The sequence below is a fragment of the Charadrius vociferus genome, unplaced genomic scaffold, assembly GCF_000708025.1.
Source record: "Charadrius vociferus isolate BGI_N301 unplaced genomic scaffold, ASM70802v2 scaffold260, whole genome shotgun sequence".
Classification (NCBI taxonomy): Eukaryota; Metazoa; Chordata; class Aves; order Charadriiformes; family Charadriidae; genus Charadrius; species Charadrius vociferus.
The window spans coordinates 291,970-308,329 of record NW_009646410.1 but is presented as its reverse complement, the minus strand read 5'-3'; the positions used below and the strand labels follow the sequence as shown (position 1 = coordinate 308,329).

Below are 16,360 nucleotides of genomic sequence, written 5' to 3'. Positions count from 1 at the left end.
ACTTGTGCGTGTGAGAAATGTCCCCCTTCCCTCTGCAGAAATGTTACAGGAAAGTCACAAAAAGCGTTTGTCCTCTTCCCGCCTTTTCTTACAGCGCCGGGGTGCGATGCCTTGGTGAAGGGAAGGCGGTTGGTTGGGGTGTTGCCTCTCGGTGGGTATCGTCTCCGTCCCTGGAGATGATGCCTCAGTGAAGGCTTATTGCTGGATTGTGTCTTCCCTAAGCAAAAAATACACATCTTCACTGTGTTGTCCCAAGGATGTATATGACCTCCTGGAGCTTGTGCTGAGTGAACTTGGCCTGAGATAAGTTGTCTGGGTTGGAAGTTGTGGCGACGATATTCAGTTCTCCTTTTGCAATAGGGATAACGGGGTGGACTGAGTGAGCAGTGTCTCTGAGGACGGACTAGCGATGGACGTGTAATGGGTGGTAATAGACCAGGTATTCCCCGTCCTCCTTAAAAGAAAAAAGTTTGGGACTGTTCTTTGTGAACAAAATATGTGTGCCGAACCGTCAACCCTTATCATTTTAGGGTGTTGTCCGCATACAGAAGAAAATGTCGTACAAATTAGGCATATCTCTCACTTGTGTTGATGCCCCCACCCAAAATGAGAAGGGCAGGTTCAGAGAGCATGGTCTGTATTCTTTTAGTTTGTGTTTTCGCAAAGTTGGTGATGAACTTCTTCCCTGTGTTCGTGCTGTGATACACAGAATAAAACGAGCTGCAGAAGTGCAGAGGTACGGATCCGAACAACCCGTGTGCCTGCTGCGGGGATCGCAGGCTGTTTCACGTCCTCTTCCTTCAGGCTACTGAGAATACCCAGGCTATGGCAGAATGAGGGCTTCTAGGTTTTATGTCCATTGTGAAGATTCTGTTGTCATCTTCAGGGGCCTGGCAGGTCACATCCTTGCGGGATACTTTATTACTGGTGGTGGCTACAGTTAAAGTTTGACAGCTTCTTAGGAGAACCTGGCAGGAAGGAGTCTGGTAGGACTGTTGCTGTAGCGGTAAAAGAGGGTACAGGTGGAGTACGGAGGGAGGTGGAGTGACACCAACGACAGAGAAGCAATTGGTCAAAAGCGAGAGGGGGGAAAACCCCAGGTGACAAGGAGATGAGGTAGAGAGGTTGTGAGCGCACTAGGTAGAGGAAGGTGAAGGCGATAACATGGCTGAGCATGACTGTGGAAACAAGGATATCACGGATTAGGAAAGAAACAGTGGAAGAAAGTTCAAGAAATGGGAGGAGAAGAAGGAAGATCGGGACCCGGTAGCTGAAAAGGACAGAGGAGGAAAAGGGGATGGTGTGGAACAAAGGTGGTGGTGCAATTAGCTTCTTTCCAGTGAGCAAAACATGTATTTTCAGATGGATGCTAAAAATACTTCAGTGAAAACAGTTGCAGAGAAGCTGAATAACCATACGTGAAGGATGGGTTTGGGGGCTGCTGAGTGCTGACAGCGGGATGTGAGCCATACTTTAAAAGTCTTGGATTTGTACACCAGGTCACATCATACTGTAAACCTCCTTCTGATAACATATGGGAACTTATTTGGTGGTCCTTCATGTGAACAAGTTGTATGTTGTCAAAATGTAAATATTTTCATCCTTTTTTTTTCCTTAAATATAGTTTGTTTCCGTAAAATGACATGAAGGTTACAACTTGTAAACTCAAGTAAGCTTAATTATCTGCATACTTTGCTGTTCCCTGGGGACAGGCAATCTGGTGCTGGGGATCTCTGTCTTGGAAAGTTTTGGTTGTAGTTGTTAGGAAATGCTCCAATTTCCGTATTAATGTCGATTTCTAAACTATTGGTATTATTTGCATGAGATCTTTAGGTACTTTGAACTGCAGTTCTGGATCCTGTCAGGAAGCCTTTATATTTGTTCTAGATGTGCAGCAAAAGAAAATCTGAAAAAATAAAATAGAATTATTGATGCTGTCTCACACCTTTGGCACTGTTCGCTAGCAGATGAAGAGCCTAAAAACCCCCTTTGATTGTGTCCTCGGCAGCAGTTGTAACGTGCAGCTAGATACTCCTGGAGACCAAGTCGCTCTGGTAGACGCCAAACTTTACTATTTAATTATGAATGGTGTGTTTCTCATCTGGGGATCTGGTATTCCGCTTGCAGAATTCAAGTGAGTATTGAAATACTCAACAACTACTGTTGTGTTCTCTCGGGGTTGCTGGATTAGAGTTTTCTGCCTGTGGCTGTTGCTTGCGATCCCGGTGCTCCCGTGGCAGGATGAGGTCAGTCTGTTCCTCGGAGCAGAGGGGGTGAGGTGGGCTCGTTTCTGGGCCACCTGCGGGCTGGCGTGGCTTTCATCTGCTTGGGGCGATGTGCGGTGCAGGGGTTAGTTGATTGCTTGTAGTGGGAAGTGGATTTGGTGTGGGTACGCTCTGTCAAACCTCAACTGAGTATCGACTTTGCACGGTTTCTTAGCTCTAGCTGGCACGGTTATTTTTGTGTGTGTCTATCTCTGTCTTTAATGTGTTATCTACAAATGTGGATAGAGGCTGAGTTCAAAGAAACCGAAAGCAAGCGGTCGGTTGCTTGGAGTTGTAGATACCGAGTACTATGGTGTAGTTTTGTTTTGGTAAAGTCTATCCATTCGGCTGTTGCCGTCTTCATTGGTTTTCAGACTGGATTCTTTAATTGTGAATTGTAAAGATTGTATCCACTGCTTGGGTGTTTATTGATCTGGCAGAATTTAGATAAGCGAAAGTGGAGCAGTCCTTTGTTCGCTGTGCATTCACCTGAAAGTCAGACAGTTTAATAACTCTGCAGGAAAGCAAACATTCGGGTGAAGATAAATTAACCCATTTAATAAAAAACAAAGAGTGCCTTCATTCTAGTCTATTCAAAATACACATGCTCAAAAGCGGTGTTGAAAATATTCTGATGAAGGTGATAAACTCTGTGGGACACAGATTTGTTGGGCATAACCCAGATCATCGCTACTCCAGATAGTTCTCTTGAGTGTGCCCGTCTTAAATACGAGTAGTCACCCTGTAAATAAAATTCAGGTTGCCGTGTCCCCGCAGGCTGTACCCTCCTCCCTTGAGCTCTGGACCGAGATGCCTGGGAGTGCATCCTGTCCTCATAACCAGCAAGATAAGCTTTGCGGTTATGCCTTTGCAGCGTAAAAGACAAAAAAACTTGTCTTTCCTTTTGCACAAGGGGAGGAATTGTGGGAAATTCCTGAACGATTAGTACCCTGTAAGTAGTGCTACAACTGCATCCACTCGGTTGGTCGTGCTGTCGTGTGAGCGACTGCTGGCTTGCACTCACCCAAGCTTTATCTTGCAACCGTTTCGATGCCAGCCGCGTAGAGGTGGAAGGAGAAGTGCACTTGAGTGAAGGACGTTTTGAGTGGGGATGAAAGTCGGGTTGGTGCAATGCTTTAGTTATAGCTCGAATCAAAGACATTTTTGTATCTGCATGTTTCTCAGTAGTGCCGCGTCTGGTGGTTTCTTAGCCTTAAATAGCAACTGTGATTAGGACAGCAATGGAAATGCGGGTGAAGAAGAAAGAAAAAGAGCAAGATCATAGGTGGACTTGGATTTCAACAAAGAGCTTGCGCACACCGTCTTACTTATCTCAAAATCTTATGTTTAAATTCTTACTCAAAACCAATGGCACACAAAAAATGCACCTTGAAGCATTTGTAGTAGCAGAGAGAAATCCTTATCGTCTTATCAGTGGACAGTGTCTTATCACTGGCAGGGCAAACACAGCACGTCTGATCTCAAATGTGCAGACTGACTGTCTGTGGAAGCAAAACCAAAAACCAGATGTGTAGCTAATATGTTTTCAGAGTTGTTGCTTTTTTTTGTAAGTGGCTTGCTCTTCTAGGACCCTGAGCGTTTGTCGGCATAGTCTGGTAGATTATACTTTTGATGTGCTTGAATTGGGTGGTCTTCACAACCTAGCAAATACGTTTAGGCTTTTGAAATTGTTTTTAGAAACCTTTTGTGTTCTTTTTAAACCATCAGAGCTCTTAAAATAACAAACTGTTGCCCTAATTCTACTTTGGTTTTACTGGTGACAACTCTTAGATCAATAAGCTGATATGGACTTATACAAAAATAGAAACTAGTCCTGTTGTTTGAACAAAACCACAAAACCAAAACAAACAAAAAGCAAACAACACCCCCCCAAAAACAACCCAGAAAACAACAACAATAAGATGCATTTTTAGGTTTCATATTTGGTAATAACCTTGGAGGTAGTTAGGAAAACACAGAATAAGTCAATACTTCTAAACCAGGGACTTACCAGCGATCTATTACATCGTTACCTCTAAATGTCAGCTTATCGGGCAAATATAAGGTGGTTATTATCGCTATTTTTTAAGTCTTGTGTCAACTTCACTGAACACAAGTCCACCGCAAGCTGTTATTAGGAAGTGTGAATAGTTACAGGAAGTCGGAAATATAAAGTACTGGAGTGTGAACAGGAAGGGCTGCCTTCACCGTGTGGGCTTACCCCCGAATACATACACTGAGAAACAGCACTCTAGATTTTATGGTTCCTCAAAGGATGAGTGTTGAAAGCCTGCAGCTTGAGAGGTGGGATCAGCACGGGCTCCGTGCGGGACTGCGCCGTCCTGCTCATCAGCGCACGTGTTGAGGCCATAAGGTGTTTCTCCCTTGTCTCAAAGTGGCACTGGAGCTGTGGTTTGGTTGCTACGCTTACACTTAAAGTGAGTATTTTTAGATATCAAAAGTGACAGGGAATTCATATACAGATAACTGCTGTATAAGTGGCATATAAATACTTTGCAGAGTGAAAAGCTTCGTGTACTGCTTTGACATTTTCAGAATTAGTTTTGGTCTGGCTAGGCTTGGTATTTCAAAAATCCAAAACTCTGTGAAAGAGGAGAGGGATTCAGTCATGCAGAATTGTTCCAACTTGGAAAATGGTTCTTTCAATTTTTTGATTTGAAAAAAAAAAAAAAAAAAAAAAGCAAAGCATTACCTTTGTGCTTATACATTGCTTACTCTAGAATATAGGATATTTTTTGTGGCATAGGGAACAAAATGAAAATTAATAATTCTTTTAGAAAACTTCAGAGCTTAGAGTTTCCCATTATATCCATTTTTCTCATTTTGTAGGTTTATGTATTGTCTCTTTTTTTTTTCTTCTTTATATTGTGTCGCTTTATTTTAAGGAAAATGCTGTTGGAATTCAATATTTTATTGCCTTTAGCTCTATTCTTTCCACCAGAATAAGGTTTTTTTTAACTTCTATGAGCAGCTGAAATGTGCAGCCTTCTTGTTACAACGGGTCTGACCGATGTCCTCTGGAAAATCTTCCTGCAGTGCCTTACAGCGTTTCTGCCTCGCTGTTTGCTGGATGTTACTGCCCTTCTACAGCGTGGCGGGAGGGAATGTGTCAGTACATCAGTTAATCGCACTTATTGTGTAGCATATTAGCATGAGCTAACTGTCACTGGTAAACTGTATTAATATACCAGGCTGTGAACTGGGGCAGCTGGAAAGCAGGCACATGATCCCTTCCGTTAACCCTGTTATAAGGAGCTGTAATTTCTGAGAGAGGAGCAAAATAAAAAGCTGGAGCAATAATGCCTTAAATTGCTGCGTGGAGGCTCATGAGAACCTGCTTGTCAGGACCCTAAGCGCTATGTTCATTTTCAGAGGATGCCGAGGTGATGTTTTGTTCCTTCCATTAACTTTTTCTTTTCTTTTTAAAATCTTTATAAATCTTTTGGAAAGCACAAGAGACAGGGCTGAAGGAGATGGTGAGAAGTTACCCGGTCCATGCCTTTGCCTAATGGAGTCACCGACATCTAAAAGTGTTTCTAAAATTTTTTTTTTTATTTTTTTTTTGGGTCTAATTGTCATTGCTTTGTTAATATTGTGTCAGTTAGTTTCCTCCTTAAAAACTCCTTCAACTAGATTATGGTGACTTTATTGATAGTTTGTCTTTTGTATCAGGTCTATCAAAAGCCTCACCAGAAGGGTACATGGGGAGATGCTGAAGGCTTGTACTTTCTCAGACTCCACCTAGTGATGACAGCCAATTTAGATGTTTGTGATAATTTTCTCAGCAATCTCCGTCTTGTGTATTTTGATCACTGCTTGATGCAGTTAATACCAGTTTGACATTTGAAATATCAGTTGGAATGAATGTTCCCTTAAAATGAATACCAACAATTTCTTCTTCTTTGTTGCAGGCTGTCTTCTGACTCATACGCCCTCACCCTGCTGTAGTGTTCATTCAGGTTTACAGGGTTATTGTTACAACAAGAAAAGTTCTAGGTTTGCTTTGAAAGACATATTTCAATTTTAAGTGCTAAAGTGCATTGATGGTAATAAAAGTGCCAGCTCACTGAAATGCTTGATACTGCCCTGATTCTTATCTCTTATTAAAAGTCAGAGATGTTTAATTGAATGGAGTTGTCAGAGCGCTGGTGGAAGAGGAACTTATACTGAGTTTGTGGTCAGACAAGAAAAATCTTAAGCCATCTTTAGCTATCTGTTGGTCAGAAATGGCAAATACATTTCAGTAGAGCATACTGACTTATTAAGAATGACAGCACTGTTAATTACAGTTAAGAAATTTAAGGTTGGATTACTTTTTATCATCATATGCCTAGAATTTCTTTAGATTAATAAGCAATCATGCACATATGGAAAGAGAAATAGTTTCCTGAAACTACACCTGATGAATATCTGCAAAAATCCGAGTTAATTACAGTCAATATTGTTTTACTCGTTACCCTTCATCTTCAGTGTGTCGCCACAGTTCAAAAAGAAGCTGCCAGTTCACACCCAATATGCTCAGAGGTGATTTTTCTCTTCTTTCAATAGACTGAGCTTTCATTAATAGCACTTGAACATTACCATCATTGCAGAAATAAAACCAGCAGATGCCTCGGGGCAATTGTGCAGCTTTACAGCAACAACAACAAAAATATTGTTTGCAGATTTAGAATATCTTGAGAGCGCCACCAGATTTATTCATGTATTGATTAGTCAAAATGGAAAATGAGAAGCTGTGGTATAGCCGGGGGTGTGAGTGCTTTCCCCTCGGTGGAGAGCCGGTGTGTGTCGGGATGGCAGCGTACCTGCTTGAAGCGCAGCCTGGCGTGGGATCCTATACTGGTGCTCCTTTGGACCAGCCTATCTGTGTGTGTAGGACTCTTCTTCTGAGGTGTGCCTGCCTCATGGACTGTTGTAAAAGTCCTCTGGGCTGTAGCAGACATGGATGAAGTCTGATTTCCGCTCAGCGCTCAAAAGAAAATCGATTGAATGGCTCACATTGATTCTTCAAAATCAACCAGTAGGAGTTGGCTTTTATCTTTGTGCTGGCACACGTGTTACGGGATGCAGGTTCATGCTTGTTAGATAATCACCGTGTTTTGTTTCAAACTCACAACAGAAAAAGTCTGTTCGCAACTGTAAGCCTTTCCAAAGAGGCTGCTGCAAATCTGGTTGGCATTTAACCTGAGAAGAAGCAGCCGCCTTTTCATTTCAAATGTAGATTGGGCTGGATGAGAGCACCATAGATCTGTCACTTCTTGTCGAGTTTTGGTTTTCTGTTTCTCGGTCCAGTCTAAGTACAGACCTTCAAACAGTTCATGTTCTGTCTTAAAACTGTTGTGAGTATGGGGCTGCGATTGATCTACGAGCAGTTTGTTAAACGGTGAGGGTTGTTGGCGTGGTCGGGAGAAGGAAGGCTACTGTGCTGTGTTTCTGAAGCACCTCTGTGAGACAAGATGTTGAAGGTTAGCTGCCTAAAAATGCTCATAAAAAATCTGTAACTGAAACCCTGAGCTATGTAATGGCTTGTATGGAAATAATATTTTTCTGAATTAGCCTTTATGAATTCTTGCATGTGGGATGTTTTGTTTTAGGGAACCAGCAGAGTGAGTAACACAAGTTTTAAAGCAGCCCAGCCCTGTTCCCAGCCTTCACTGGTGTTTCTACAGTTGCAAGCCCTGGGTAGGCTTTGTTAGTGATTGAATTGAGGATCAGAGAAGTACAGTGTGGAAAAACTTTACTGGAAGCTGGAACTTTAATTTTTACAGCATAGGACATCAGTGTATTACTCAGACCTTAATTCATTGTAGTCTAAATCCGTTTGAACTCTACCTTTCTGCAGACATTGTCCGTGTGTCTGAGGCTACAAGCACTAACGCTAGGGTAAAGAACCGTCATCTATCCAATCCAGTTAATATAAGATAGAAAAATTTGTCTGGATATAAGCTGTATAAATGCCCATAATAGACAGGTCTGTGGTTGAATGTTTTTGCGAAGTAATTAGTAGTAAAATATTTAACTGCTCACATTTAAGCACATGTTGATAGATCGTGCTGGCAATTAAACCAGGTATAAACCTTCAACAGTGTACAGCTGTCTCATGCAGTGAGCTCCAGTATTTTCACTGAAGCAGTTAGGCTCAACCCACGTGTTATTGAAAAATAATTATTTCAATACGATCCTGGTTTCATAGACTCAGCACTTACACAGGTGCTGCAGGGAAGGATTAATGGCAACTAAATAGTTTGCAGAGCAGACACAAAGCCAGAGAGCGATGAGGGTTATCTCGATTGGGGCGATCCACATTTGAAAACAGGGAGGTGTACTTTAGGCACAGCTGTGTTATTTACATAAGTTAGCAGTGTCAAATTGAAAATATGTCATTTAAATGTGGAAAAAATTGGCTGTGTTTTTATAACATTGCATGAACTGTCTAAATGCTTAGTTAATTTTGAGGGCACGTCAGGTAATACGTATTCATGGCCAACTAATTTGGGGAAAAAAGAGAGATCAAACTTAAGGAAATGTAAACTCAAGACTATGCAGAGTTCTGGATCTTGCTGAATGGCTTTTAATGAAATGTAGGGCAGTTAAATGTTTGCATTTGCCTGTGCTTGGACTGTTTTAATTAAAAAGGTGAAAGCTCTGTGCAAACAAACACTTGTGTTTAAGGTGCATTTTATTGGCATGGCTTGGTCATATACATTTCATGGTCCGCTGATGCAACAAGTTTATGCCTTTTAAAGAGAGCACACCGCCAAAAAAAAAGACTGGAATTGTTTTATTCATTGGGTTTTGAATGATACAACTCGATGTATGCCAAGCCGACGGGATGCAGAGCTCGAGGGAAGTCAGATCAAGCACCTCCTTTCCCCGACACCTGCAGACTGTAACGCAATTGTAAGTCAGCGGAGCTTGTGTCTTGGCTGTTCACAAACGTGAGAAATGTTCATTTTATTGAGTTAACTCGGAGTTGAAAGCCTCAATTTTCTTTCCTCATCAAGACTGAGCGTTGGTGAGGTACTTAGCTCCAACATGGGATTTCTCTTAAAACAAAGCCATTTTTACTATAACTGTGGAAACCAAACAATGTTTTGCCTGAAACTGGTGCAAAGCTGTCTTCCTGTGATGGGCTGGCATCATGCTGTAGCGTCTTTCTTTTTTCCTTAGTTTTTCAGTGTAGACAAGACACAACTGTTTGTGTCTGACATTTTCCTTTTCATTGAAAAATGTCCCAATCATTTCTGATGGTTGCCAAGATGTGTTATTTTTAGCGTGGACTTTTGTAGTCACTCAATTAAAGTTCTTATCTATAAAGTATGGGTAGTAGATAGTTCTTTCCTCGCAGCTGAATTGAATTAGTTGCATTGTTGTGCACCCCATGATCTGCTTTGAAATCCAGAAATAGAGTTACAGTAGGGATCAGGTTACCGTTGAGTATGACTATTGTTGGTGGGTTACCCTTAGTTTTCTGTAATCTGGCAGTTTGTGCTTTAGCTTCTGCACTACTGCGCTATCCTGTAGCATTGATTTGGAAGTTTCCAGCTCAGCTTTACTTGCTAAATCGATCAGATGCCTCGAAGAAGGAAAACTTGTGAGTGCTGCCTACCTATTTCTGTAGCGAAAAGTGGGGGAACCACAGGCTATGGACGTGCGCAGTTGTCTTTGTGATCACTAAGGTACACAATGAGTTATATGAACTCTTAAACCAAAAAAAAAACCACCTCCAGGACCAAAGAAGCCTGACTCCATGCATCTGTAATAAGTCTCTCCAACTCTCACTTTCTTTGTTTGCCCTTAGACTGACATTATTGTCAAGCTCTAATGGAGAAGGGGAAATCTAACAGCTTTAAAATCGCACAGTGCTGTCTGCTGTGTGACCTTTCTCCAGTTGATGGTTCAATTTATTTAGGTGATAAAGAAAACACTGAGGCATGTGAAGTCTATCTTCTTGACAGATGTGAGCTTACTGAAACTTTTTCCTCATCCTTTACTCCTTCCCCCAATACAGAATCAGCCTTTTGTTTTTCTAAAGCGATCCATATATTTTTTCTTTGGGGTTTAAATGCTTTCTAATCTTTTCGAGGTTTACAAAACTGCACCTGGCAGTTGAGGGTATGGAAAGGCAAATAGACTGATAGTTGTTGTGAGGTACTGAGAGAGAGATGTTTGCATTTTGTGTCAAGTGATGCAAAGCATATGCAAAAGCCTTGGTGTGAAGTGCAAGGGTTTGGTCGGATCTGTGAGGTTATTTAGGAAAATACCACTACATATGGAAAATGGGGAAATATCCAGTAGTGGTGAGCCACAGTAACTAATAAATATTACTCATAGAACCTGGTCAGAACTTTTACTGAAATCATGATGAAAACCTTCAAGATTGTTGCTAAAAGTGTTTGTTATTGTTTGAGATTCAGCAGTGATTGTGTGAGTCTCTGTTTCAATATTAGATGACATCTGCCAGTGAGTAAAATATATTGTTTGTTGAAACAGCCTTGTCCTAACTACTGCTCTTATTAACATGATGCTAAACACTTCCTTGCAGAGGTTTAGGCAGGCTGTAAACCAGGCTGCTGGTACTCTGCGGCTGTCAGCCAGGGGTTTGGTTGCCTTGTGCCCACTCCTGGGAACAAGGTACTACAACTCCTATGAAGTTAAATTGCTTCTTTCATTTTTTCTTCTCTCAAATACCAAGAAATCTTGGTAATCGAAGGCTATGTCGGGAAGCTTGCTTTGCGTTGAAATGCCAGCGTTTTATAAGATGCCATGGGAATGCTGGTATCAAACTCTTTCTCCAAAAGGGACCGTGGTGACTGGAAGCAATAAAAGCCCCAAGGTAGGCAACCCGCCAAACTCCTTGCTACGCTGAGAGATTCCTTAAAAAGCCAAGCCTTGTAGTAGCCCTGTTGATTTGCTAAGAGATGTGTAAAGGTGTTATAGGGAATTGCCAATGTGGAGAAATTGAATAGCTGTTCCAGAATATCCATTTCGGACTAATTATTTTGGAATGACACTATTCTTTAAATCCTCATTATTTATTTTTTTTTTCTCCTTCTTACTCTGGAATATCTTCTTTTCCCTAAGAGGGAAGGCTCCTGAGCAATGTCAGACCTGTATATCATGGGTTTTCTCTATCAGTAATGATATGTTAAACGAAAGGTGCATTAGTAGTAGGATTTTTATTGAGTATCCTGTTGGAATAAGTAGATTGTGTCATGCACCACTGACTCATTTCAATTGGAATACCACAGTTCAGTAAAAGAAAATAATTGAGTCATGGGTTTCTTACTTAAAGTGTGTCTGATATCATCTTTTGCAATAAAATTTTATGAGGGTGAAATGAATTTAGAGTGCTGATTAAATATGGGCAGCTCTTTTCCGCTTGTGTTGGGGTGGCTCTTTGAGCTTAAGAAGAAAATAGCAGTTTTGAAAATATTTTCAATAGATAAGCATTATTGAATTAGAAACATCTATATCTACAGTTAGATATTTTCTCCTGGGTTTTGCAATGCTGCCTGCTTTGCAGACAGTCTGTTGGGTAAGCACACCCTTGTTTACTTCAGATAATTTTATCTGTGTTGGCTCAAAACACTAATTTAAAACTTAAAGCTAAGCTGATGATTTCTTAATTTATTTTTTTTCTTTTTCACCCAAATTGAATTAGGAGAACTTTCTCTAGTCTGGACAGATCAGTGCCAATAGGAGCTTCCAGCTAAGGAAAGCTGATGAGCAGCTGAGAGCAGTGACCTCTGTCATTCAAACTGCAATATTCAGGAAGGATGTCTGTCTACGAGTGAGGTGAACTGGGACCACCTGAAACTTTACGAAGAGGTCTGTGGCCTCATGCAGTCCAGCCTGAAACAGCAGGACATGACAGTTATGAAAGTGCCAGCGAAAGTCCCCAGTGGTCCCATGTACTTTTCTGCTGATGAAATTGTATCTTTGCCAGTGTGACACTCTGCTGAGAGAAGACAGACAGGACTCAAATAAATGGTAATGGCAGAAGAGCATTTTCTTCCTGATATCTGAAATCTTATCAGGAACTTAAGCTGTGATTTAAAATAAAAAAAAACACCAAACAACCAAACACTGTATTTGTAGATTTCTTGGTTAGATTTGCCTTTGTGGGCTCTTTTGGACACCGGCTAGTACTAAGAATCTTTATACAGCCCGGAACTAGTAATTCCTAATATTAGTGCTAATAAAAAAGTGAAGTGTCCACACCAGGCTGGACTTCACAGAAACAACCAGAGCCTGCACTGCCTGGATATGCTCTGGGCTGCTTTCTCGGGGTGAGTTTCTTGCGACCAAGGAGAAGCTGCAGGGCTGGAGCCCCTTTGGCAGTGGCCAGTGCTTTTGAGCGTGGACCTGCCCGCTCGGGTAAAAGATGCCTGCAGTTTGCACTGGTCTAACGCCAGATAAACAGCACTGGTACCAGTCACTTAACGCAGACCTTTGCTAAGGGTGCTGTAGCATAGTTTCATGGGTGTAAACACACACCCACCTGTATGCAAAATCTAGATCACAGTGGTGTTAGATCTCACTATTGTCCTACATTTACAGACAGTGACTGAGTCTGGATTAGCCAAACAATTATCTAATGGTTTTCTCTGATGTCGTACTGCTGCAGAAGATTCGGATCCTGTTTATGAGCCTCTGCGCTCTCTATGGGCCCGAAAGGAATTTTTTGCAGAAAGGGGATTGACTGGGAGGAGCAAGGAAGGCTGCAAAGGAGAGGAGCCCGTCTTGGGGCCTACATAAAGACTTAAATGGCGCAGGGGGTGTCGGAAGCAAAGGAGGACCTGGCTTTGCGTTATGGGAACAACAAGGGTTTGGGAGAGTTGGTTTTAATCTTTTCGTTTCATTGCTCCTCAGTATTGTTTCTCCCCCCAGTCTTCCCGATCCCTCTGTTACAAAGCAGAGACTTCTCTCTTGGTGTCGGTGTGCATCTTCCAGTGATTTCAGGGAGCTTTGGGTAAGGCTTTTAATGAGGAATTTAGAGCTCGGCTGTCTTCGTGCATTACCAGCACATTCTCCTGAATTGAGCTCACGCTGCTGCATGCGTGACTTGTGTCAAGTTTGGCAGGAAGTTTGCAGCCCTGGAACGTGGTATGGATGCAGGTATCCTCCCGCACTGAGCTGCCGGGGAGCACTGGGTATGAACAGAGCCAAACCAGTAAAGCTGCAGCAAAGCAAGAGATCTCCGCAGCAGCGGGCAATGAATGTGACCAGGACAAGGCTGCAATTGTGGAGTTTAAAAATGAAGTTTCTAGGTTAAAGTTTCTTTGTTTCTTTTTTTTTTCTTCTTTTTTCCCCCTCACCTCGTTCTTTCTAGGTTTGAGGTTGGGTTTTTTTTTTTTTGGTGGTGGTGTTTGGAAGTACATTTTTTTGGTTGGTTGGTTTTTTTTGTTCCCTCTTTTTTTCCCCAAACCCTCTCATCTCTTGCCCTGCAGCTCCCAAAGCAGGTCGCTGCTGGATTCCTCCAGGGCAGAGGGGGAACTAGCTGCAATTACTAGCTGCAGATGTAAACGCTTGCTGCCCTGCCCTGGAGAGTAGAACTGCTACTGGCAATTAAAGACAGTTAGCAGTTCCTGCGCTAGCGTAAAATCGAGTGGACAGTAATTACTGCCCCTTCCCACATCCCACCCAAGAGGAAGTGGAGTTTCAGTGAAGTAGCATTGGGTTTTTTCTAATGCTTTGCAGCTGCTGTCAGTCTCTGGGAGTTCCCGAAGCTAGTCTAAGAACCTCTCCTCTTGTCTTCCTAGTGAAATAAGCTTTCATTTCCAGTAGCGTCCATCCTGTTCAACAGCAAGTTCAATTCATCCTGGGGACTTTGATCTACATTGTTCTGGCCCGTCTAGTCCTATTTGTTTAGAATTGCATTTGTCTTTGTTTAGTAGAACTCATAAATGATAACATTTCCTTCAGGAATGCGGGTGTTGCTGTTGATGTTAATGTAGTATCAGAGGACAACCACGCTATGTGCTTTCAACTTTTTAAAAAAATTATATGCATTCAAAAATACGACATATACACACGGACAAAAGTGCGTGTAAAGTACACAAACACAGAACTGATTAGTTTCACTTCTTTTTAAAAAAATAAAATAAAATAGAGAAGTAACTGCTATATAAAATGGGGGCAGTAGTTCTTCTACCCCTCATGTGGGGGCTGTAGAGTTTCCTGAGATCTTTAGAGAGCAGTTGAGAAATGCGAGTTATCGTTGCTGGATTTCCTCTTCCTGTACAGACAGAGCGTTCGGCTGACACGCTGTGAAATGTGTACCGGTTATCAACATGTTTTCAGTTTCAAGGGTCGTTCAAAAATTCCTTTTCTCAGCTGTTCTGGAAAAAAAGAAATTATGGAGACCATTGACACCAGAAGAATGTGTCATGACAGTGTTTTCTGTGTTTCTGTTTAGAGCCTTTGCAAAGAGGCTACTGAAATATTAATAGCTTTCTGCTTTGTGAGCCATCACATTGCGGTAGTGCGGTCTGTGTATCCTTTCTGTGTTCCCAAAACACTTGTGGTTTAGATGCCTTTCATATATTTTAATACAAAGTGGCTGGTTGAGTGGTCCATATTCTCCCAGAGGAGCCAAAACTCGCTTCATGGATCAAGAAAATAAAGGGCTATAAAGCAATTTACCATTCAGGCTGTTGTGGAGGAGAGTGATTTAAAATGTTGTAGTGGCTTGAAAAAAAGAAAAACCCAAAGCAGTGATTGAAAGGCTTGAAATGACTGAGTTAATGTGACAACTCTCCTTTCCCTCTGTTGGGTCTATTGCGGAGGTGATCATGCACAGTTAATGTGTCGTGTGGAGCTCAGTGGTACCTGTTTGCAGGACTTGCTTTGAAATTAAGAGTGAGAGATCATTTATTTAATAGACAGCATTAAAGAATGAGTTTCTGATGAAGCAAGTTAGGTGTTAAACACTTTTCAGGTGAACCATTTACTTATGTAATTATCACGCATTTACATTATAATAAATGTTTCTCCAGGGAGTTTAGCCAATCATGAAATGCAATTAATTTTCAAATGCTCTTCAGCAACAATTGACGCTCTAGAGACCGAAATCCCTAGTCAGTGTGTACATTTTTAAACTCTCCTGCTAAAGGGAAGCTGTTTCAACTCGGTTGATCATGCAGTTGTTAAATTTCAGGGTTTTTAACAGTGTTTCGTACATGCCTATCGCTACAAGTCTGGGTGCTGGGCTTGTGTAGGCCCTATACCTCCCCTTAGCTTCCAGCGCGTTGAAGAGGTTCAGGCTGCTGTTCTTCAGAGTAAGCCCAGGACTCCCTTCAGTGAAGATGGAGGAGTTTAAATGCCCTTGGTTTCCGTTGCCGACTCCGATTGCTGTGCGATACTGGCCAGGGCACATAGCCAGCTGTTTCGCAGTTTCTCCATATGTGAAATGGGAGTAATGTAAACCTCATGTCTCTGAGGTGTGCGTGGAGATGGATGGGTGGAAGGGTCTGGTTGGGGACCATGTAGTATCTCTGGACAGTCTAAGTATCGTGTTGCTTCAGTTTACTTAATTCACTTTCTTACCTAAATGTTGTTACAGTCACTTTTGTTCTAACTCTTATTAGTGTGCTGATAAGATAAAATAATCTGTGGAATTCCACCTTTTACAACTGTACTTGGCCCGACAGCTTAGAAAGCTTTTCAAGAATGGATTAATTTTATTGCGGCATTCAGTTTTCGGATGAATTGCTGCTGTAGTTGGAGTAGGGATCTCCATGTGAATGGAGCCGGCTTCTTAAAAGTGAAAAAGGAACAAAGTGATTTGTTAGCCCTCACCTACTCCAAACAGACCTGTTTCTGCACGCTGGCTCGGGTTTTTCTGATGTAAAGCCTTGGGCCCCAATGCAGATACCGTTCCAGCCGCACTGGGTTGGAGGGGACAGATGGGCTGGGGTTGGAAAGGACTTCCAGCCGGCCGCAGAGCCGCTCCAGCCCCGAGCGTTCCCTGATCCGAAGCAGTGGAACCTGCAAGTGTCGCCTATTTGGAGGCTGAAGAGGAGGAAGAGCTTTTATCCTTTCATGCTTGCAAAATCCGGTGTAGGAAAGCT

The 16,360-nt window shown here is 42.1% G+C and overlaps 1 protein-coding gene across 1 annotated transcript in view; it reads right to left on the bottom strand.

Annotated features, from left to right (window-relative positions):
• The window catches only part of H3F3B (H3 histone, family 3B (H3.3B)), a 22,111-nt gene extending 6,445 nt beyond the window's left edge, over window positions 1–15,666 (bottom strand). Inside the window, exon 1 of the mRNA XM_009879875.1 lies at window positions 15,518–15,666. Coding sequence (XP_009878177.1) covers window positions 15,518–15,666 — 149 coding nt within the window. The remainder of the gene's footprint in view (window positions 1–15,517) is intronic.
• Window positions 15,667–16,360: the final 694 nt, after the last annotated feature.